Source organism: Cydia strobilella, chromosome 2 (assembly GCF_947568885.1).
Source record: "Cydia strobilella chromosome 2, ilCydStro3.1, whole genome shotgun sequence".
Classification (NCBI taxonomy): Eukaryota; Metazoa; Arthropoda; class Insecta; order Lepidoptera; family Tortricidae; genus Cydia; species Cydia strobilella.
In genome coordinates, this window is record NC_086042.1 from 8481073 (window position 1) to 8506576 (window position 25504).

The 25504-nt window shown below is 36.8% G+C and overlaps 1 protein-coding gene across 1 annotated transcript; it reads right to left on the reverse strand.

The window, feature by feature from the left end:
- Nucleotides 1-2631: 2631 nt before the first annotated feature.
- On the reverse strand, nucleotides 2632-25313 carry LOC134751315 (uncharacterized). The gene is made up of 4 exons (XM_063686705.1): nucleotides 24852-25313; nucleotides 21558-21731; nucleotides 4612-4722; nucleotides 2632-2881 (listed from the first exon to the last, which is right to left on the reverse strand). The coding sequence occupies exons 1-4, from the start codon at nucleotides 24913-24915 to the stop codon at nucleotides 2649-2651; spliced, it is 582 nt and encodes a 193-aa protein (XP_063542775.1). The 5' UTR covers nucleotides 24916-25313; the 3' UTR covers nucleotides 2632-2648.
- Nucleotides 25314-25504: the final 191 nt, after the last annotated feature.

A 25504-nucleotide genomic window follows, 5' to 3' on the forward strand; every position in this document is an offset into this window, starting at 1 on the left:
TTATTATATGAAATAGATTAATTATTAAAAAATGGCTATAAATTAAAGAGATAAATAAAATAATTGCACAATGTTACGAGATTATTTGTCATCATCATCATCATCATCATCATTTAGCCTTCAGTCGCCCACTGCTAAACATAGGCCTCTCTTCGTGTACGCCACTTATCCCGGTCCTGGGCTAGTCTCATCCAAAAGTGCCCCGCGATTTTTCGAACGTCATCCACCCAACGAGCTAACGGACGCCAGGCGCTTCTTTCATCCGAAAGCGGCCACCAATCCGTCAACATTTTGGTCAACCTGCCATTATTATATGTAAGTTTTTTTTAATGATGAATAGGCAGGCGTTTGACCACGATCCCACCTGATGCTAAGTGATGATGCGGTCTACGGTGCAGCACGCTTACCTATGAGATACCTATTAACTCTTGCCTTGAAGAGCCCCAGATTGTACTCATGCGGAAACACAGTCTCGGGCAGGGCGTTCCACTCCTTGGCAGTTCGCATAAGAAATGTGGAAGCAAAACGCTTCGTGCGTATTTCTGGAGTTCCTACCATGAAGCGATGCCGGAGTGCCGTTTGTTTTGTAGTCCGATGGTAAAAATGGGACGGAGGAATAAGGTTGTGCAGTTAATCAGCACACTCTCCGAAATGTATCCTATAAAAGATCGTCAGGCTGGCAACCTTGCGACGAATGCTCGACTCCACTCTCTGCTTTGGAGTCGAGCATTCGTCAGATTGCTGTCATTGATGATTCTCTTGGCTTTCCTCTCAACTGACTCGATCGCCTCAAGCTGGTACTTTGCAGAGCCATCCCACAGATGAGAGCAGTATTCTACACACGATCGGACTTGTGCTTGGTAAAGGTCGAGCAGCTGCCTAGGTGTAAAATACTGCCTCACCTTGTTGAGGATGCCTAGCTTTTTTGCCGCTAACTGTGCTTTCGACTCGATATGCGGGCCGAAGTTGAGTTTTGAGGTCAGCGAGATTCCGAGCACATCAAGATGGTCGGTTAACGGAAGGGATACATCTCGGAAAGTAGGAGTGAGATGGAATGGCCTCCGTTTAGCGGAGATAAGACACGCACGTTCATGCGTTCGACCATTGCCTCCCTGAGCGCCTGAATTTGGGCTCCACTAGCTCGTGAATTGGGTATGTAGCTTTCAACAACCGTAGTGTCATCTGCATATCCGAACATACCTGGCTGCAGCAGGTCGTTTATGTAGAGCAGGAAAAGGGTCGCTGAACGCACGGACCCTTGAGGGACTCCGGCATTGATTGCCATTTGATCGGACGAGCAGCCATTAATGACAACCAGAATCGATCGATCCTTCAAAATGTCTGATACCCAGTCACAAAGAGTATTTGTCTGTTGTATTTGTCCCTTTTCAAATCAAAATTATACGATCTTTACACATTATTAAATAACTAATAACTTAAATGTGACTTAATTGCGTATCGAATAAATTTGAAATTACCTCCGATATTTGGAGCGGGACGTTGCATTCTCGGTCCCAGGTCCCGGGTCCCGGGCAACAGCCCTAACTACAGTTTTTATGACCTGTCGGTGAGCGGGCTTCACCTCATGGTGGATAATTGAATAGCATTTTATTGCCGTTATGATAACAACTGTATTTTTTTTAAGTGTAGAGGGCTCCTATACAAAAAACGTATGTTTTCTAGTTATTGTTGTATTGTATCTCTATAATAACGTTTATACATAGACACAAACCTCAAGCTCGGTGTGATAATAAAGAAAAATATACTACATAACAAAAAATAAATAAAAAAAATGGTAGATCGGGGCGCGATTTGATGAAACGAGTAAACATTTTTTCACATTTATGATGTAAATTATTTAATGCTGAACCGCGTCAAGTAGGTACCTACATTATATGATTTTTATTTCCCGAATTGGAATTTTAACAAATTAAAATCTCCTAGAACAGACAAGTGCCACTTTGATCCCTCCTATCAGGGAATAAAAAGCCCTTTACCGAATAGGTGATGTCAATGATTTGAAAAGTCCTTTTATTTATACATTAACGTTCTTTTGACCAATAATCATTTATTAAATGAATTATTACGTAATAATGAAAAGGCACTTTTCTACATTTAACTTATTTGAGGTCGTATTTGACATCCGATATCGGAAAGGACAATGTGAAAACGCTCTAAGTAGTGGTAAGCCAAAACTAGCTAATCGTGTTAAAAACTTTTCATTAACTAGTTCTATCACCGCTAAGTTTATACCGGGTGGATAATAGGAAAAAATATTTAAACGGACGGAAACGAACTCCTTAGTCCTTAGACTATTTCCAGTTACCCTTTTAATTTTATGCTTCCAATGATGAACCACTTCCACTAGCGGGACTAAGATCGTCGCGCTTTTATCGGCTGTCATCGTGTGGCCCTTACATTCTAACAATTACAATTGTAGACGATAAAAGCGCAAGCGTCTTATCCCTTAGGCCTGGATTACACTCGTAAGTTTTACTTACGTAAGTAGGGACAAAGCTATTTGCTAGAATGAGATAACGATATTCATATCTCATTCTGTAGTATAGCTGTGTCCCTACTTACGTAAGTAAAACTTACGAGTGTAATCCTGGCCTTAAAGTTATTACAGGAAGAAGTTGTTAAATTATTTACAGAAAGATCTCATCAAGCAACTGCTTGTCTATGACTCGGTGCGGTTCGGGCCTCGCCTGCTTCCGCGACTTCCGCCGGTAGAGGCGCGCGTTGAGCGGGTAGAGCGCGGGCGAGAGCGCGCACCGCACGTTGAACCACCAGTCGCAGGACGCCACGCCCTGCGAGAAAACCGTGCCGTTGGGGCACAGGAACGACGCCTGCCGCCCGTCGATGTCGCAGTAGTGCCAGGCTGAAACCAGAGAGTTTTTTTCACTTTATTGTTCAAAAGAAAAACTGTTGCCGATAAGAAAAAATATCAACTCCAGCAAGGCTTTGGCATTTCAGTTGGTTATGGGCGGAGGCAAGAAATACCTAAAATAAAGATTTGATTACCAAGTCGAGCCTCTGATAAGCATTGTTATAAGGAATCGTTTTTTTTTTAGTTTTACTTATCCAGCTGTTATACATAAACCCCTAACTTATGACACTTTTATCTGTCTTTATACTTAACGATACAGTCTTTAAAACCATGCAACTTCCAATTCCTGTAATTGTACACTACTATCAACTACTATGTATAGAAGTCTCATAACCGTTTCGACTATCACGCTTTCGGTGCTGATATAACGTTAGCAAGATTTATCACCTTCTGTGCACATGTTTCATGGTAGTCCGATAAGTAAGCCTCCGTACGCCAATGTAGATGCTATTAAATATAATGACCATATTATGGTCTATATCTGAACGAAAATAAATTAAAATTCGAGTCAGTTTTTTCCGGATCTCACGATTTTGACCTACCAATTGACGCGGTCGCCTTCCGGGTATAGGTTTTTGTTATAATTAGCTGACCTCAGACTATGTGAACCATAAGGTCACGGCTTATGTTTATATTACTCGTCTCCACGCAAGGCTGTTACGAGTAGAAACTCTTTGCAGTATTAGACGGTTTTTAACAAACTAAAATTAATTTTATACATACAAATTTACCCATGGAATAGAATAGAATATATTTTATTTGTAGTAATTGTACATCGTCATATTCAAAAATTATTTACAATTAAAAACCTACCTATACCTATAAAAACAAATTTACAAACATTTGGAGAATATCAAAAAACACCGGGAGTTCCATAGTCCCTTTTAAAGTTTTTGTAATTAGCCATAATTAATATAATAGATAATTACCTAAGTATGTGAAATAGAATTGGCATTTAATTAACAGCTGATTATCGTGGGAGAATATTGTCGTTTTAGTGGCATGAGCTTAGGACATTACTGTTGGTATCATATATTATATGCACTTGAGAAATTTGAAGAGGGTTACATAATAGTTCCCATAAGTACTTTATGAAGTTTATAATGCACCCATTGTTTTATATACACGTGATATCGATTAGGTATTAAGAACTGTTCTAAGTAGGTATAAGCAACTTTGTCATTGGTCCGTTAAATAAAGAACAAACGTTTCATTAAGCTCATGGTCCAATTTTTTAGATAAATGTTGTTCACGTAAAAAACTACGGATTTTTTTTTGAAAAATGTTAGCATTTGACCACAATCTCACCTAATGATAAGTGCCGATGCAGTTTAGGATGGAACATGCTGCTTACCTAAAAGACATCTATTCACTCTCGTCAAATGTTATATTTTCAAGATCGCCTATCGTTTACGAGAGCCGGCGCCAATCTTAGGATTGCCCATGATTCATCTTGATTAGCTAGGTTGGGCCAGAAACTAGGGAAGGGCTGGTCGCAGGCGAAGATAGTGCTAATGGTTGTAATTAGGCTCAAGTCGTTATTCACTTTGGCGGCGTCTCCAGGTCTGCCAAGAAACCGGGATAGAGTTAAAATGTCGCAGTAGGCACTAGGCAGCGCGTATGTTATACCTACAGTACAGTATATCAACGCAGTAGAGGACCGGCTGATCTGGGCCGCGTTTATCTGGAAGTGCCTGTAACTAGGCTTAATCGGTTGTTACCTTGGCATCGTGTCTCCATGTCAGCGAAGAAGCCGGGGTAGGGCTGGTCGTCGCAGTAGAAGTTGGTGTACGGCACCGCGCCCAGCACCGGGTAGTCCGTGCCGGGTTTACCTGAAAATCATGCGATTGCAAACTTTATTATGGGATAAATACTAACTTAATACTTGTATTATATATTCCATGTATTACATAACAAACAAGTACTTAAATAAATGGATACATAAAGCGTCAGGTAATGGCTGTGCTAATACTTTTTTTAAGTTATTGTTTTCTGTCCTATAAGTAAGTATATACATACATAGTTAATGTCTTTTTCGGAGTTAGTGCACAACTGGTCATTTTACCTGATTCGCCATTTTCGTTGATTCGTCAGTTTCCCTAATATCAAAGAGGATATAATATTATATAGCGGTACTGTCATAGTAAATTTTGTAACCACAGTGAATTCACTGCCATCTATCGACACACTTTAGAACTAAAAATGAAGACTTATAAAAATACGATAAAATGTATTTAAATATGGATAGTTAAATGATTTTTTTTATTTGCATTAATTATTTTTATTATTTTGACCCATGTTCTTTCACTGATATGCGTTAAAATTGTTAAATAACAAACGAAACCGTCAACGCCCTCTATTCGAGAGTAGGCCAAAGGTAGTAGCGACATCTGATCGAGAATCAAATTTTCGTGATTTTCGAGGCACGTTTTTTCCTTAGACTGTATCCATCTATTACGGAGTTATATCTATCTTTGTTAATACGTTAACCTTTTCGACGCCGTGTCAAACACAAAAGCAGTCATCCAGACGCCACGTAACCGTTTCAAAACTGAAATTTAACTTTATGCATATGCATGTAGGTCTATGTTGCTCTGTGGTCTATGACCGATTAATCGGTCTTTGGCGTTGAACCTATATACGGTGCGTAATTGCGTATATATCGGTCATTGGCGTCCAAATGGTTAATGCCAGCAAAATCTTTGATTCGTCGATAGGTAGATATTTTAACGAAATTTTTAACCGACTTCAATTTCATAGAAGGAGGAGGTTCTGTATTCGGTTGTGGCTATTTTTTTTATGTATGTTTACCGATTACTCCGAGACCCGTGGTCCGATTTGAGGAATTCTTTTTTTGTTCGAAAGGAGCTACTTCCAAGTTGGTCCCATATTAATCTGATTCTTATCCGATAATGGGATCCCTGAGGAATTGAGGGAACTCCTCAATTTTTAAAGGCACATGTATGGTGATTTCAGTAGCGATGAAAATCACAGACCTAAAATTTATGCTTACGCATGGCGAAAGATTCATGTTGTTTCTTTCGAAAGTTTGTATCTTTCCTATAAAATACATGTAACTTTCGAAAAAAACAAAGCTGACGTTTGTCTGAAAAATACAATCATACACCTCTGTTTTATACTGTGTATTTTATATGTTTATTTATATAGGTAATAAGCCCGCACTTGTCAATCTTGTCATGCCTTTCACGCAAAATTGAATTCACGTTCACGTCACATAGAATGACATAGAGCATAGATTAACGATTCCAATTTATAAGTATTTCGTCAATGGTTGAAATCAAATTGAAATTATCAATTATGACGAATCGTCATAATTGATAATTTCAACCTCTTTAGTTAACTGATATCGAGATATAGCAAAGATATAGTCTGAGCGAAATGAAAAGTCACCTACTGTTTGTATGAGAGCCAATACATTCAGAGTCACTATTCATAAACTAATATAATAATACGAAATTTACAATGTATAGTATAGGTACAGTCGGATTAAGTCTAACCTCGAAATCCTTCCAAAGTTATGAAATTTGGTATGTATGTTAATTAAAGGTCTCTTTTTCATGTCCACACTATTTCACATTTGGGGACCTCGAGGAATCGGAGCCATCTTGGAAAACCGGCAAAAAATGTCCAAGTGTCAGAAAGGCTAACGTCCATGGTCAATTAGTCCGAATGTTATACTCGTACAAGCCCTGATGTCGGAAGCTGTGGTTGATTAAATGATTATATACCATCGCCCACACTGTTAACTGTCCATACGTGGACCTTATGGGTGCCTTTTGTAATAAGGTCCACCAATGTACAGTTAGGAGTGTTGATGTTTGTAAAGGGATTTTATTTTATTTGTTATTGTATTTTATTTTATAATTTATGTGTGTGTTTTGTGAACTGTAATTGTATGTCACTAATCTTAATTAATTTTAAGTTTTGTTGTACTTACTAACACTATATTGATCGAAATGAACCGAAATAAATAATTGAATTGAATTGAAAGGATGTCCCAAAAAGGACGCAAGATTTGAAATTGATGAAAAAACATTTTTTTTTCGTTATAATATATTTGTATATAAAATCTTGAAATACATAAAATAGGGCTATTTGTGGAATAATACGGCAAATGTCTTCCTAGGCTTTGCTGGCACATACGCACTCTTTTGTAAAAAAAATCTATGACCATTTTGCATAGATGCGGCTGAATTTCTCTGATGCAGCGTTGAATTTCCTCTTTTAAAGCATGAGTGGTTGTGGGCTTATTGGCATAGACTTTAGACTTTAAATAACCCCATAAAAAGAAGTCTAAAGGCGTTAAATCGCAAGATCTAGGGGGCCAATTCTGATCACCGAATCCAGAGATCACACGACTACGGAATTTTTGAACCGTACCCGCCAATCTTTCATTACTTTTGAAATATTGTTCAATAATAAAAACGCGTTGATCTTTCGTATAACCCGCCATTTTTACAAACCCTAAACATTCAGCTGTCAAATAGTTTTTTTTTTAGGGTTTTCAGCACTAAAATACAAAAATGGCGGCAAATTGAAATCTTGCGTCCTTTTTGGGACACCCTTTACATCAAAATTGTGTCAATAGTTATTTGTGCAACAAGAGAGGAAAGTTGGTTTTTCTTGCGAGTGTTTATTTTGAGTCCCGAGAAAGTGAAAGATTCTATAATTGAATCACGAGCGAAGCGAGTGATTCTAAGGTAGAATCTTGAGCGTAGCGAGGGACTCAAAAACACGAGATGTAAAATAACTTTGCTCTCGTGTTGCACACATAATTTTTCACCTCAGTAGTGAGAACATATTAAAGGTTAAAATGTATTTCAAATTACACAGAATAAACAGAAAAAAAATGTATTATAATATGTACGATACGATAAGATACGATACGATACGAGACGAGACGAGACGGGACCGGACCGGACCGGACCGTACCGTACCGTACCGTAGTATGAAGTTCATGGCCTTCACTAAATTAAAAAGCTACATTGTTTCACTCCCTGGAGTGAGGAAAGTCGCACTTTCCTCACTCCAGGGAGTGACGAAAGTAGGCTTGTTCGAGCTGCTGAGGTGAAAAATATATTTTTCCCCTCACTAGCTCGGAAAGCAGTCTATTATCCTTTAAAACAAGCGGGGAAAAACGCATTTTATCCACTAGTGGGGAAAGTAATTTGACCTTGGATGGAGCGTGTTTAAGTAGCTTGACAGATAACAAAACGTAAAACGGTCATAATAATGGTTCGTTCGATATTAATTATCATTAAATAAATGGTTTGAGAATTTATTAAAAAATACCAAATTTAGCTTTATTTAATAATTTTAAGTCATAAACCTTAAAATTCCATAAGAAACGTTAGACTTTTTATAATTATGTTAAATATAATTCTGAACGCACAAGTTGAGTCGATGCAATTTCAAAACGCATCGTTGACATTTCATACGTCAGAACAGAAATGTCAACATTGTCAACAACATTTTTACTGTTCTTCTCACCGACTCACGTAAAAATCAGAATTTCTAGTGTTTTTTGTTATAATATCGTAAAAAAATTTGTGATTCCAGTGATGAAGATGATCTAACGCCTGTGGATGTTGCACTTTCCTCGCTATAGTGAGGAGAAAAGTTTTGTGTTACACACGGGTGCAAATGTATTTTACTTCTCGTGTGTTGAAACACTCGCTACGCTCAGGATTCTATTTTTGAACCACGAGCGAATTGCTTGCTCATGTTTCAATTCCACACTCGCGGGTAAAATACAACTTTGCACCCTTGTATAACAAATAACTATTATATAACTAATGAAGATGAGGACTACGTTTGTATGAAAACATGATATCGCGCGGTCGTCCACTTTAGTCTTAAACTTAAAACCACACTTAAAATATATGTATAAGCACAGGTATAAGTAAAAACCTAAGTAACATTTATAAAAATACGCACATGACTATACCGACAATGACAGATGACGAGTCAAAGAAAATGACCAATTAGGGAATTTGACGAATCAAAGATTTTGATGGCATTTACGAATTAACGAAAATGGCGAATCAGGGGAAATGAAATGTCCCCGAATTCCTTTTTCCAACGTCTTTTACATTGCGCCAAACCTCAAATATCATGAAAGAATAATAGTTGCTTCTTTATTTATTTTCCAGAGCTCTGTAATCAGCCTAAATGTAGGTAGGTACAACCGACATTTCCACAGATATTTACGAGTTCCTTTGAAATACATCTATAACAAAAAAAAACCGGCCAAGTGCGAGTCGGACTCGCGTTTCAAGTGTTCCGTACATTACACAATTTTTAACAATGTATTTTTTTGTGTGAAACGTGAGTGAAATGTCTTTAAAAACCCGTAGGGGTCGGATCAAAAGCTTAGTGATTAAGTCCGACTCATGCTTGACTGCACATTTCTAATAGGTTTTCCTGTCATCTATAGGTAAAGAACTATTTTGTGTATTCTTTTCAAAATTTTAGACCCACTGGTTTCGGAGATAAAGGGGGAATGGCCATTTTTAGCGATTTTCTTAAATAACTTCGAAACCATATATTTTAAAATTAAAAAAAATATATATTTGAGATTCTCACAATGAACTCTTTCATTTGATATGTAACACGATATAGTATGTTTAAAATTCATTTGTTTACGTTACATATGTCCGTCTTTGGGTCACAAACTTACATATGTGTACCAAATTTCAACTTAATTGGTCCAGTAGTTTCCGAGAAAATAGGCTGTGACAGACAGACGCACGAGTGATCCTATAAGGGTTCCGTTTTTTCCTTCTGAAGTTCGGAACCCTAAAAATTCACCATGTTACTGATTTATTGTTGTATTATTTCACGAACTACTTACTTATTTTCTCGTAATTACTGTCTCACTTACCTACTCATTGCATAAGTGACGACTAAGGTAGGAATCTTCTGACATAATCACAAGGCTATTTAATATTTTGAAAACTTCTGAAAGAAAGTATTTTATAGTTTACAAGAATTTCTACAATATACAAGTAGTACTACTGATATAATTGTTCTTGATTAGTATAACTATCTTGTACATGACTATAATTATCTTCCCAATGCGATTGTAAATGGAACGGGTCACAGTTAACCTTTGCAAAGTTACCTAATTTCCCGGCGGTCTCGAAGCCCATTCATTAAATCGTTAAGTCAAAAATTTAACTGCTATCAGCACGATCTAGGCACAATAGGTCTACTACCGGTATTTAAAGATAACGAAAGTTCGCCTGCATTGCAATAGGCGCTTTCCCTCACTCGCACCGCCGCGCGGCTACCACCGATTGTCGATCGTTATAAAGCCATCAGAATCCGTCTGGTGGTTAAGGTGCAGTGGGTTCAGCCAGCAGTTTTTGAAAAATCGTTGCTCTTTTTTTCTCAGTGCCGTTTTCCGCAAATCTCTCTTGGTAGACCATGTCTGTCTCGAATCGGTCTATTCAGCCACCAAAATCGGTATCTCTCCGGTGTTACACCATAAATCGTCTGCAATAGACGCAAAGGCCAATGAATAAAAGGTCTGAAACGCACCATTATTATTTTTTTACTATTTTTGCACAAAAGCTATGAACATGAAAATTGCTTCTAATAATGCGTAATTTTATTTTTGATTGAACTCGTCGATTACTCTTTTTTTGTTAAAACTAACTATAGATGACACGGCTGTCCGCTCAGTGCTCAGCGAGCGAGCTGCGTTCGAAGAAGGCGCCTCTAGCTAAGAATTGAACATTTGTATTTAAGTATTATCTAGTGTTCATTCGAGTAACTATGGTAGTTGATACCGAAGCGGCGGTAAGCCGGTCAGTTGCTGTTGCTGCTGGCAATGCAGTCACCTTTCGCCCCTTTTGAATCATAATGCAACGGCTGCTGCACCCATTGTAAATGAAATATAATTCGTTGAAATTGATCCGATAGGTACTAGATTTGCTATTCCTATGCTTTGCAATAATCGAGAACAATTTGATCGAGAAAATCTAAAGAACAAATCACAGCACACTTAATATGTCGGACCAAAGCTATACGCTTTTCATTCGCCTTGTAACGAGATTTTTCCTTATTTTAAACTCTAGGAACAGGAGTGGCATAGGATACCTACAATTGAATCCGTTTATGGGTAATATTTTGCGGTGCAAATAACTGGTTATCAACTAATTGATTGTGTGATCCAACTTTTACGTAATGCGAGCTTCCATAGGCATCTTGCATAATGTTGCAATTAGCTGAGTACTCACAGGCGTTTAGAGAGTGTTAACCATTAATCTCTAATTGAATCCAGTGTGATAAGCGCCTTGAGACAAAAGTGGAAGACCCGCGCGAAATCGCCTTTTCATACAAACGTAGTCCCCATTTTCCTCTCTGGGTATTAACATTATTAAAAATACTTTGACACAATTTTTGTATATCTACCACAGCTATGCCCAAACGTTTGATTTTTTTCAATTTTTTTTTTATGAAAACTGTTTTTTGCTCCTAATAATCAAAAAATATAAAAATGCCAAACGTAGGGGCATAGCTATGGTTAATATACATCAAATTATGTAAGAATATTTTCCATGATGTCAATATCCAGAGAGGAAAATGAGGACTACGTTTAAATGGAGAAACGGCCGTCCCCTTTCCTCTTAATATGCTTGTCAAAACACTTACCACTGCATTTTATAGTAAAAAATAACGTGTGCTAATTAATTAATTATAAGCTTTAACTTTGCACCTCAGTTATGTAAATTTAGGTACCTCTACCATCGACTCAACGTTATTAGCAGCCTACTTACGTACCTACCTACTTACATTAAATTAAAATCATATTTTATCTCGCTTACTGAATCAAAAGTAGGTTTTATTTACATATTAGGTATAAGACAGGTACGTTACTATTTATTCATGAGATGCACCTTTAACTTATAAACCTTATTTGATTATTGTAGAATATATGTATTGTATACTCGTAAACGTACACAATTAGACTACTAAGTCAAATATATATATAAATTTTGTATGGGGTTTCACAATCTTATGGGACTTCTCTTACCAAAAAGACCATCAACTGTTTGGAGGTAAGGTAAACGTCCAAGTACCTATATAACATCCTAAATTGAAGGTGGCAACGATTGGGGCAGCACTTTATAGCTTTGGGAGACTTCCGTTCGGGTAAATACCTAATCACGAATAAAGTCAACAAAGGGTTTCTCCTGTCACAAGTATTGCAATACTTACTAGGAGGTCCCAACCCTTTCTCAAATTGTAACACAATGATTGTGACCAATAAACGATTTTTCATTTTTTCATTTTTCATTTTCAAAGGGTTGTTTTTTTGTTATAAACACAGATTACCAATTAAGAACAACTACAACGTTCACAAGTGCATCATTATTTATTTAATTTAGAACATTTCTTCTTTCTCAATAGGACTAAGCTTACGTTATCGTTTTTCAAATGGTCTCTGTACTGCATCTTAAATAAGTATTTATAAATACCTACACACACGTCTGCCAGAAAAAACTGCGCAGAGGCTATCTAACATCACCAAGAGAACATATATAACCGTTATTTATTGGTACGAGTTCCTATACTTATCGCCATGCAATAAACCTTTTAGGTAGTTGAAACACTATATATGTATTATGAATTATGAAGTCGTCGCTTATAATTAGTTTCCAATAAGGCCTAGTTTTCTACTTTCTACGATGGGTTGACAGGTCAGATGGCAGTCACATTCTTGAAATTAGTTGTCAAGCTAACTCAGACCCCATGAGCCGTGGGGCCCGTGGGTGCCGTGACAAAAAGCCGGGTCAACGCTAGGAAGTTGAGGATAAGTTTGTTATTAGATTGAAATATTCCTTGATATTACTAGAATGATCGACTAAGTTACTCGAACCGCTATAATAGTTTCCTAAATAAACATAAGGTCAGGGAGGACACCGAGGCGAGGTCAAATTCGTGTTCTTATTATGTAATACGACAGGATGTGTTAAAAACTGGTACTACAATACCAGACCAATATTTTTAACATTGACAGTGATATAGATATTGAATCATAGTTAGGTAATATTTATTAGCGTAGCATAAAACGTTTTAGAGGTTTTCATACAAAAAGGATGTCCCTTCGAGTCTAAGCGTTTTGGATTAACCTCCGATTTTTAAAATGGAGATACACTACACCTAGTTATGTTTAACGCCTTATAGATAAATACAGTAAATAAATCAAAGAGTAGTATAAATAAATACAGTAAGTAAGTCTTCATAAGAAAGATACAACTGAAAATAACCAGCAACCATATATTTACGTCTTTCACGCCGTTATTTATTCAATTAAGTCATGGTTAATCACCTGGTACCTACCTAATTGTTATTATATCGAAATAAAAATATTTAAATGCGTTAATTAATCGACTCGATTCAAAGGAGACTATAATATAAAGACCAATACTATACCTACCATTAAAAAACAAAACATACCTCTGAGCATAGACCTACATGCCTACAATTATAATTTTACTTAGTCGGTAAAATATATGGTGCTGCGTCTGCTCATTTACTTTTAGCTTCCTAAAACATCGGTGTGATAACAACTAGCTCATCACAGTTTAATGTGTATTGACATCTTCAATCGGAAACCGGCTCGACTGGATTCGTCTGCCTTTCAATGTGGCACCAACGATATCCAATACATTATACATATTGATTTGACGATAATTATGTAATAGTGTATCTATTATATCCCTCTATCATAATGCCGGTTTTAATGATGTTTAGTGAAACTTCATTCATTATTCAATGTTTCAGAGGTTATTTGAAGACTGAGCTTCGTAACTTTGCACATAAGGCAACTTAAAAGGTGTAAGTGAAGCTTGTTTTGACGTTATCTTTATCATGCACAATACCTACAGGACCGGGTGGCGCAACCGATGGCGCAAGCGCGCCGCGACACCGCACCCGACACGTCATATGCAATAATAACCGATTTTAGACTGTATCTCCATAAACGTAGGACCTAGAACCACTTTAGCCCTAATTCTTATATTACCAGTGCCACTCGAGTGTTCCGCCATTCAACACGTATTATTAATGACCACGTGACTAATAGCGCATCATATGATTTCAATATTTCATAAGTGCATATGTAGAGCGAGCAACAAGATATTTAGCGTTAGCATTAGAAAATTCGCAAGTAGTGTTCCATATGGCTAAAACATGAGTAGGTCAAGGATATTACGTTTGTAACAGTTAAGAAGATACGTTAATTTTACCCTATGCACATAATTAATGTTACTAACGGGTCTAACGCGATTAAATTTAACATTTTTACGCGATTTTTTTTTAGGCCGGGTATTTAGTTTTAAACTGTTGAAGGATGTCAATGTTAAATGTTGTTAACCTATTGCAAACAACACGCCCCGTTTATTTTTTCTGAGGAAACTTTCTTCAAATAAAGATATTTTGAAAGATAATATTTTATATACCTACATATATGTATGTATATGTATATGTGGCTGGGGACACGCATTGTAGGTAACAGCACAGGGCAAAGGTATTTGTGGCCGGCCACTTCTTGCATGCGCCGGCAATTATCCACCAATACCATTGTTTTGTTGTCAAAAGTTACGTGATCGCAGGAAACAATTATCATTGTCGCGCTAAATGTCACCAGCGGAGCCTGCAGCCTTGCCCGGGGACCACGTAACTACACATTTCGCAACGCCATGCTTAGAGCCAAACAAAACAGTGCTTATTGTCAGTTAACACCACGCCCAGCATGCGTTGATAATTCGTGTTAATAAATCCTGCATACTATATATTATATGCACGAACCGAACTCAACGGTAACTGGTGTCGAACTGAACACATTTAAGTTTTTAAAGCATAATTACTTAGCTCCAGATATGCTAGTCTAACTATTTATATAGTAATAAAGGGATTAACAAGAACATTCTTAAATAAAAATACAATTGCTAAGTAATGCTTGGTCATTGTGTTTATGTTGCATCACGTAATTAGGTTCTTTCAAATACGTTGAAAACAAATTGATAATTCGGCGCGAAGTGCGCTAAGTAAATGAATTCAACGCGCAATGCTACGCGTTGTAGGACTTGAAGGCTTGGGGCTATTCATTTTTTAAACGAGATATAATTCCAATGCCCATTGTGTAGCGAGATTGAACAGATGACTGCTAGAAACCTTCAAACATACCTCGCGTGTGTATTTTTAATAGATATAACTATTTATAAATTGACGACCGGTCTGGCCTAGTGGGTAGTGACCATGCCTGTGAAGCCGATGGTCCTGGGTTCGAATCCCGGTAAGGGCATTTATTTGTGTGATGAGCACAGATATTTGCTCCTGAGTCATGGGTGTTTTCTATGTATTTAAGTATTTATATATTATATATATCGTTGTCTGAGTACCCATAACACAAGCCTCCTTGGGCTTACCGTGGGACTTAATCAATCTGTGTAAGAATGTCCTATAATTTATTTATTATTTATTATAAATGATTTAGCTTTATTGCTTGGTAATTAAAATCGTTTTTCATGTAAATGACATAACGATTTAAAATGAGAAATTATGATCGCGTAGCAAAGCATGCTTTTGATAAGGCTTATTATTTAGACATAAATTAATTTCACTGATTAAAAATTTTAGAGTAGGTAAGCTGCTTGGCTCGTGACGGCTCGTGTCGTGAAGTAGGTAGGCGCTCATTTAAACCACTTATGGCGACGACCTATACATCTCGTAAACGCATCCTCCGCGCGTTATTCCCACATCGGGCTTGCTAGACCAGCAGCCAAACCAGTTTGCCAGCTAGTTTTGTTACAGGATTTTTTATTAAACTGCCTCCAGAGGACCGAATAAAAGCAACATTTGCATGATTTATTATCGAGTCTGTCTGCTCCTTCGACACTGAGACAATATATCATATCTATATATATATAATCAATTACAAACATTTTTTTCTACCCAACCGTTTGGTTCAGCAAATAGTAGGTTACTGGAGAAGTACACTGCAATGGATTGACATGTTTTTATACGTCCACCCTGTGAAGTGAAATGCAAATTTGCATAAATATTGCAAAGCGATTACGTATTATTATGTAAATTGTTGTTAAACCGCATCCACAAAAATGCAAAAGCTTAATTGAACGCTTCTAAGTGAGCCTAGGGCAAGCGACCGACCTTGGCACTTTCCACCGTAGTATCCGCTACCATGACCTAAAAACTTAAGCTAAGAATGAATTTATGAGTTATGAACTTATGACTGAGTTGTCTATTATGTCTCTACCGCAGAGGTCAGAGTGCATTATTTCCGACAACGCGCAGTAAAAGCATGATACGTGTGCAGTTAGATCGCACATTACACCAGTCACATTGACCCGCGTGGGCGATAGGCGTGACATGTGCCGATATAAAGGGTCTAGCTACGGTAGTCGAGATCATTAATGCCCACACATGACTGCCTTCGTGGCGACCTTAGGCCCCGTATGTAATGTCACGGAGTCGCATGTACTAACAGTTAACACTATGTCACATTTATCAATTACAAATTACTTATGAACTGGCCAATATGAATGAAAATATGTACAGAAACTAACAATGACCTTCAAATATAGTTTTTCTACCTTTTTGTTTTTAATTTTGTTGGGATTGATCAGTAAGTAGATAAGTAAATACTAACGCTAGTTATTACTTAAAGTAAATTAACAAATCAAATAGATTTATGAATATCTAGAAATAGTACATTTCGATGCTAGTGCGGAAAGTATGTCATTACATTAATGTAAGAATACGAAAAATATGCAAATTTCACATTTTATTACTTACCTCTTGATCATTATAAGTATTATAACACGTTTATTTTTTAATGTTGAAAAAACCGTTCTTAATAAGTTGTCTGAATGGAACGGAACGCCTGTCAAAGAAGAGGCGTATTTTCTTACTGCAAGAATGATTTAAGTTTCCAAAGGCAACATTCGATATTATTTTTTATAAATATACGATACACAAATAATCATAAATAACGATATTTAGGTAATAATAGTACAATGTTTTAACATTTACAATTGTTTCTGTCTTATAGAACATGCATTTGAAAAAAAAAACTCATTGAAGTGGGTTCAATAATAATAACAAAATCTATTCTAGTCGAATAAAAGCTAGAAAAACACTTCTTCATAATGTCAATGTCAATGATGTCACAGAATTAATAATATAAAAGTTTCGAATTCCGTTCCTTACTTGTTGTTTTCTTATTTTTACGCAACTGTATTAAAAAACGTCGTTCGATACACGTGCGGAAATGTCATTCTTCACTCGTCCCAAGTCTCGGTACTCGTGAAGTAATGACATACTTTCCGCACTTGCATCGAAATGTACTATATTTTTCTCGGAGCAAGAAAAACAGTATGAGGAAAATAATTGTACGTTGGTAAGTATTTATAAATTAATCTTATTTTTAGTATTATCATTTAATTTAGTTTTTGGTATCTTTAAGTACATACTTAATTCATTATTATTTTTATCATTATTAATAGCGGATTATCGAATTATCGATAACAATTATATTAATAATGATAAAAATATTTTCATCCTTAAAAGAATAAGAAGCCTATATCGGTAGCACGGATTGCGCAAGCAATTCTTTGAACAACGGATGCCTGAAGCGACGCACAGCACACGACTCCGACCTTGTTCATAATGCGTGATTGTTAGCTCAATTAAGATCTAAAGCAAATCCCTTGCTGATCTAAAGCTAAGACAACGGATTTGCGATCGCAAGGCTACGCTCGGCACGGCACCATGGGCTCACCTTGAAACATTAGGGCGGACCAGCCCACGTTTACATCTGCATTCATAAGACAATGACTTTCTTTCAATCACAAATTACATACGTGTCACTGTTTGCATAAATACATGGTATTACGGTAACAACATTGCAATTATAGTAGAACAATTCCAATATATATGTTGATGCAGTTAACACGTCGGGTCGTGTCGTAACGTAAGTACGAGTATAGTAACAGTGGTTGGCATGATACATTGCGCGTTGCTGGCAGATATGGAACGATATTCAATTTTATGCGCACGTTCATTATTTCATGGTAATCGAAGTTGCGAAGTTTATAGAAGAAATTGAAGATTTATGTAATCAAATGTAATTTTATAACATTATTTTTTAGGGTTCTAAAAAGTACGGAACCCTCGGTGGGCGAGTCCGACTCGCACTTGGCCGGTTTTTTTTATGATATAAGAGGCAAACGAGCAGTCGAATCGCCTGATGGTAAGCGATTACCGTCGCCCATAGACTCCCGCAAAATCAGAGGGGTTGTAAGTGCGTTGCCGGCCTTTAAGATGGGAGTAAGCTCTTTTCTTGAAGGTTTCAAGGTCGTATCGGTCCGGAAATACCGCAAACAAGTATTATGTAAGTAGTTAATTTACGCCTACCTAGTCTACCTACCTACTTAAAAATGCATTTCCCACTAAATTGGATTTATTTATCATTTATTTATTGAAATGTTACTTTTCACATAAAATATTTATGAAGGCCTTACGGAACCTGAAAATGACAATGTATTAAAGATTAAAATCTATCTGCATTTTTTACTAATGTTCAAATTTATTAGGTATCGTATAATCTGGGGGCACGGTAGTGCCCCCGCCAAGACGAGCCAAGCAAAGCGCAAAGGCAGAAAGGCACTACCTACGTTTTCTAGAAGCGCTTCGTCGTTTTTTTGAACCCTCATAACTTGGGTTTGGATTATACCAGATAGACTAAATTCTCGGGATATGATGTCGATAGTAGACTAATTAAACATAAAAAGTTTCGATTGCATAGCTCGTATTCTTTAGATTCTATTGATATCTTAAAAACCCCGATTTCGTCATTTACTTACTGATGATCATCAAAATTCTAGGGTACTTCCTGAAGTCCTAGAAAGCTGAAATTTGATATGTAAGCAGTAATTAGTACACAAACAAAACAAAACATTCTAAAACTTGGAACTTGTACCCCCCAACCCCTTAAACTAGGGGATGAAAGTTTGTATGAGACTTCCGCAAATGTTGATGCTAGAGGTCTGAAAATAGATATTAAGTAAATCACCCTTTAAATTAGGGGATGAAAGATTGCCATAAGCAACTTACAAAAAGAACTGAAATCCCACCAAAAACATATGTAAAATGTTGCCAAGACGAAACCTGCTTGCACTGTAAAAAAGTTATCAGATCTCATGTAGAGCCAAGCTTCTAACTCTACAAGCCCTAACTTCACAAAATCTAAACCTTAATCAAAATTATTTATATGGCATGGCCGTTTGGCCATCGTCACATGCTCCCATAAGGTGAAAAATGTATTCACTGTTCATCACTTTTTTGTTATAAATAGGTACAATAGTTCTTGTAGTAACGAAACGGCCAAGCCATATATTTTGACTGAGGTGTAAACTTTATAAAGTTTGGGCTTGTAGAGTTAGAAGCTTGGCTCTACATGAAATCTGATAACTTTTTTACAGTGCGAGCGTTATGGTTTCGTCTTGGCAACATTTTACATGAAAATGTTTTTGGTGGGATGCAATCTTTCCAATTACTAAATGTCACGGTCGATAGTTAGGTAAATACGTAGCCGGCAAACAAACAATCTATTCAATATAAAATACATTATGGGGCTCGAACCGGAACTTCCATCAAACAATAGAGAAAAGATTAACTTTAGACTCATTCAACTTCATAATTAAGACAATTGATGACTAATTTGATCTGTAAACGCAAAAAGCGTGTCTGAAATAAAAACGAGCATGGAAGAAGAGGAAACAACAAAACACATTCTCCTAGACTACAAGCAGGTAGAAGTATACAGGAGCAAATACCTAGGGACTCCGTGCACATTAAAAGAGGCAGTTAGCAACCTGAAAACATTGCTAGGCTCCATGGAGGAGCTGGGGCGGTTAGAGTAGCGCTACCTCGTTTCACGCAAAAAAGGCACAATAGTTATAGAGTTGCGGAAAAAATGCCCAGAAGCACTAACTAACTAACGGGTCTCGGAGTAATCGGTGAACATACATAAAAAAAAAACAAACCGAATACAGAACCTCCTCCTTCTATGAAATTGCAGTCGGTTAAAAATAGAACTAACACATAAATGAGTGTGGAGAATTTATTACCGGCCATTTTTTTTATTCTATTACGTAAATTATTAGATAATAGTTCTTATAGACTCTACAATAGCACACTTAATACTTGATTAGGTACTCGAAATTTCAACCCTAATTATTTTAAATCGTTTAGTTTAAAGGAAATAATTGGGGTCGATTTTAATACATCTGTCAATATTCAACACCCGATGTCTCACTACTGTTTCTAGAAATAGACTTATCTATCTAGGTAATTTAAATAACCCATTACGTCAGTGGTATGACCCACAATATGCGGAACATCATTGATGTCACCTTCGTAACATCACATAAGTACCTACGCAAGCTTCGATGATTTGCTTTACAAAAAGCTTTGACAAATGGGGAGCCTGCTATGTCGCCCACGCGATATCAAACAAAACACGATTCTTTTAAACTTATGTTGACGTCATATCATATGTTGACTTGATTGATGTTCAGCAGCCAATTGAACAAAGGATTGCTTACTTCCTTGATAGAAGCGTCGTGTAAACCTACAACCTTTGTTGCCTTTGTCGTAGGATGATTATATCAAAGTAAGAGTTTGATAAGAGCGGTCGTTAATGGAATTAATACAAGGCCTATGCATAGTTGAGGTTTAGAAATAGGCATATAATAATGATCAGACGCACATACACAGAAGTTAAAACTTTTAAAGGTATAATCCGGCACCTTCAGAATCTTCAGATACCCCATATCCTATTGATGTGATATGTAAACAGTGATTCTGATTTGTTACATGTCACTCAAAAATAAAAATAAAATGTTTACTTCGAAATAAAATTTTCGAAATAATCATTTTCCTTCAGTTAGCTGCAAAAGTAGCCAAGTAAGTGAATGCTGAAAAAAATAATGCTTAGAGCAAGTGTGTGAAAGATCATAAAAAAAAAGTATCGACTAATAAGGAACGGAGGCGGTATCTGTGGTTATTGCGAGAGGTTGTTTAGATCTATGCGTTTGTGCTTTTAGTTCACACAATGAATTTAATTATCTCAGAAATAGATCGACAGAATAAGTATACATACTGCCACAGCTACAGTTACAAGATTATGTAAAGAATTTGGTATAATGAAATGAAATGAAATGAAAATGAAAATCTTTACTTTCAGGCAACTTTGACCCATAGATAAATACCTTAAAACTAGCATACATATTATTATAACATATCTTAAAACTAAAAACACACAATTATGGCAGTTCGCAATCCCGCAGTGTCATGGAGTAGGTAGTATCTACAGTAACGAACAGCGATTGTTGTGCCATTTAGGGTTTTAGCGAAATTTGACATTTCATAGCGTAAGTGTTGAACAACCAATTTAGCTAGGACTCTAAATGGCTCAACAATCCCGGTTCGTGATGGCACATCAGCGGTGGTCCGTAGATGGTGTTTTTGTTTTGTCCCGGTTTATATTTTTGGTTACGAATGCCTTATTCGGTATTAACTACATACTATTGAACTTTTTACATAAACTCACCGGGTATCGCCATGCCGAGCTCCAGATACTCCTTGACGGAGGGGCTGAGGAAGGCGACTGGTGCGGGCGCCGCCGCGTCGGGCTCGGGCACGTCCAGCGCCTGCGCCGGGTCGCGCGCCACCGGCGCCCTGTCGGCGCGGATGCGCTTCACGCGCTGCCCTGTCTCCGAACTCTCTGAAATCGTTTGAGGAGTAGACAGTCATTTCTTGAAGCATAATTTCTATTGGTCAAGACAATGATCAGACAGACAGACACTAGACTAGATATAATTACAATACTTAATGGATTTTTAAATAACATACTTGAATCTATGTACTATTAAATTTTATGAGACTTGTTATTTAAAAAAATATGTGACGCATGTTATATTAATCATTTTAATAAATTTGTATTTCAATATTAATTTTGAAATTGTAATAAAAATTCTTATTATTTTGCATGTGATACTAAATCAATTAATTTATAACATCTGTATGTAATTACCATGTTTAAGCAAATAAATATTTCATTTCATTTCAAAAAAATCGAGTGATAATCTTTCTGGTGCGTATCAATTGTCAACACGTAGGTACCTGAATTTAACTAAATAAGACTTCCGAAGTCTAGGAAATCCATGAATTTCTCTTATCTCTATCTTAGACTTGCTATTGTGATAATAACTAAGGATATAGATATAGGTATGTACGTACATACGTACGTTCCATCAGATCTATCTGCGTATCTGGTAAAAAAATTATGTGGAAAAATATGTCAATGTAAGGCGGGAATTAGGCACATTTAGGCTGGTAGGTAATGTAGCTCATTCATGCACGAGTAACAAGGGAAAAATTATGTCTAGGTAAGTACCTGATATTTGCCCGCACTCGCAGACACATCATTGCTCTTTGTTCTGATAGTTTTGTAAGCCAGACCAGAGATCTGACGGACAACTTTACTCTCAACGTACGAGTATATCCCTAGTTAATTCTAGTTGGGTATTTACAATCCGCACCTTATTTTTTTTTCTCGCAACCAGTCGTGTCACACAACACAACGTTCGCGTAGCTTTAGGTCATATAGGTATAATAGAGTTAGACCAAGATAAGTCTGCAACGATTTTAATAGCACACGCAGTGCAAGTGTTATTTTAAACGTCAAACTTCTATAAAAAGTACAAGTAGTAAAGGCATATATGGTAAATGTAACACCGAATGGTAAGGGGGACTAAAATTTAAAAGAAAATAAAGATATAATGTTTACAAGCACCGTCAGGAAAGAAGTCGCTAAGCGGGCCAGTACTTAATCCAAAATCAATCGTCCACTCTTAAATCCAAAATGATTATCATTGTTTATTGTTTATTATTACATACATGTACAGTACAGTGAGTGCATCAGAATACATGGTGTTAAATATAATCTTAGGAATAGTACATGCTACCCTGTGAGGGCATTACAATGACATTTCTATATTTATGTTATGTTTGTACATCTTATGTCATTAATACTAAAGTTTGGTGAATTATATGGTATTATACAATTTAATTTTATAAATTTAAATTTATTCTCATTAATTATAATAGTACATATTTGTCACATCTAATTGAATGTCTAGTCAATTTAAATCTCTGTCATTAAGGAATTCGTCTATACTATAATAGCATTTTTTTGTCAGTAGGTTTACGAGGTTTTTGCTTGAATACGCTGTCTTTAATCTCAGTCGTTATACTGTGAGGTAATTTATTATATATTTTAATAGATCTTACGTGGGGGCTGTTTTTATATATTACCAATTTGCACGTTGGGATAGCTAATACATTTTTACATCTCGTGTTGCCGGCAACTAGATCTTTGCGCATTTCATATAGGTGTAAGTGATTTCTTACAAACATGCATGTTTCCAGTATGTATATACATGGTAAGGTAAGTATAGGTAATTTGAATTTTGAAAAGAATGGGCGGGAGCTTTCTGGTACGCGTATGTTAGCAAGGATGCGAATACACTTTTTTTGCATTTTGAAGAGGTCATCGGCATCTACGCTGGCTCCCCATAGTGGCACACCGTATTTCAGCCACGAGTAGGCATATGCATAATAAACAGAAAGGGCGCAGTTCAAGTCCGTAGTTCGTTTTATTACACACAATGCATAAATAAATTTCGAGAGTTTTGTTTTAACGTTGCTTATGTGTTCTTTCCAGTTTATATGCGTATCTATTGTTAAACCGAGGAGAGTAAAGTCATTGATAGGATTATTATTTATGGATAAGTCAATATTAAGAGGTTTTTTTTGGAAAGGTTTCAATTGGATGACCTTTGTTTTTTTGTAATTAATTTCAAGGTTATGATCACTTAGCCAATTTGAAACTGACTAGTATAGTTTTTAGGCGAGTTAGGAATTCCTGGTCGTTGGTAGTGTCAAAAAGTATGGATATATCGTCCGCAAAGAGTATGCATCTATCGTTTATGGCCTTTGGTAGATCGGTTATATATGCAATAAATAGTACACATCCCAAAACGCTTCCCTGTGGTATGGAGCACGTGGCACGTCGCTTTTGGGATCTTACTTCTTCAACTTTCCCTGTTGCGTGGTTGAAGTATTCTATTTGCACGCATTGTTCGCGGTTTTCTAGGTAAGATTTAAGCCAGTTGTGTGCTTTTCCACGTATCCCCATATTATATAATTTTTAAAGCAGTATTTTATGGGACACCCTATTGTATGCTTTTGTCATGTCTAGTAGTAGGCTTACCCCGTATTTCTTTTGATTTATAAATCATGTTATCATATTCAAAAAAAGTAATTAAGTAGGTACCTATGTGTTCAGATTATTTTGAATATACTCCCCGATTAGCTACTTCCGCTGCTAACTCTGCTTGGTAATTAAATATTCAGAAAAAAATTGTAATAGGTGTCATATATTAAAGAAAAAGTGACGAAGCCCTCCAGTGGTGAAGGCCGGATTCGAACCGGCGTCTTTAGCTATCGCGGCTAACGCCATGAACCCCTAGGGGCCTAGGCCACCCCGCCACGGCGGTGCCCGTCCGAATTTCTCGACTATATGCCATCTTAGTAAGACTAGACTAGACGTCTTTGACCAGCTCTAAGGGTAAGCAGTGCGCGCTTGCACCTCCTAAACGAACTCCTTACGGATATACGTTGTAGTTGTAGCGAGAGAGACTAAATAAAATAAAAAATTAAAATATATAATAAAATAAAATAAATAAAAATGAAACTTTAATATTTAATAAAATAATTTGATTTGTTCCCAAACTTGTTCTTAAATATTCAGAAATTAAAAATAATTGAAAAAAAAACTTACCCGAATTCGCCGCTATGCAGACCAACACCACGAGTAATGTGAAGAAAACTTTTATCCTAATCATTTTAGCAAGCCATAAACTGCCTACTAATAATTAAAACAAATCATCATTGGGACATGCCCGTGTACATGTTTGATTTAACCGTGTCACGATCAAAAACAGTTTCAGACAGCATTGAAGTCAACTGAAGGTCTCGTAAAGGATTGATGAATTTCGTAACGCAGCCTGGAATTATGTTGTGGTTGATAAGTTACGCGAGGCACGGACCGGACGAGGCCTCTTCGATTGCGTAACGAAGCGCGCGTGTGCTTTCGGGGACCGCCGAGCGCGCAATGCCCGCGGAGCCGGCTTCTACCCAACTATTCGCTACTAGAACCTTTGAAGAAGCGCTATTAGGTGAATCTAAATGACAATTATCAAATTGATGTTTTTCTAGCAACGTCTTCAGAATTTAGATATCCCGCCCATATAAAAGGTCCCATAGTTTTATTGGATTCGGATGTCAGACCATACATAGAATATACTTTAGACTTTAGAATGTTACTAGGCCGGGCTAGCACATGATTGGCGCGATAGTATCCCGTCCCGCTTTAATTATTACAGTTAAAAAAGACAGGTAGTCTCTCGCGGGGAGATACGTCGCGCCTCTCCT

Coding starts and splice junctions, on each gene's coding strand:
- LOC134751315 (XM_063686705.1), bottom strand. CDS start 24,915: ATGATTAGGATAAAAGTTTTCTTCACATTACTCGTGGTGTTGGTCTGC. Junction 21,732..24,851: donor CTGCATAGCGGCGAATTCGG/GTAAGTTTTTTT, acceptor AAACGATTTCAG/AGAGTTCGGAGACAGGGCAG. Junction 4,723..21,557: donor GCTCGGCATGGCGATACCCG/GTGAGTTTATGT, acceptor CATGATTTTCAG/GTAAACCCGGCACGGACTAC.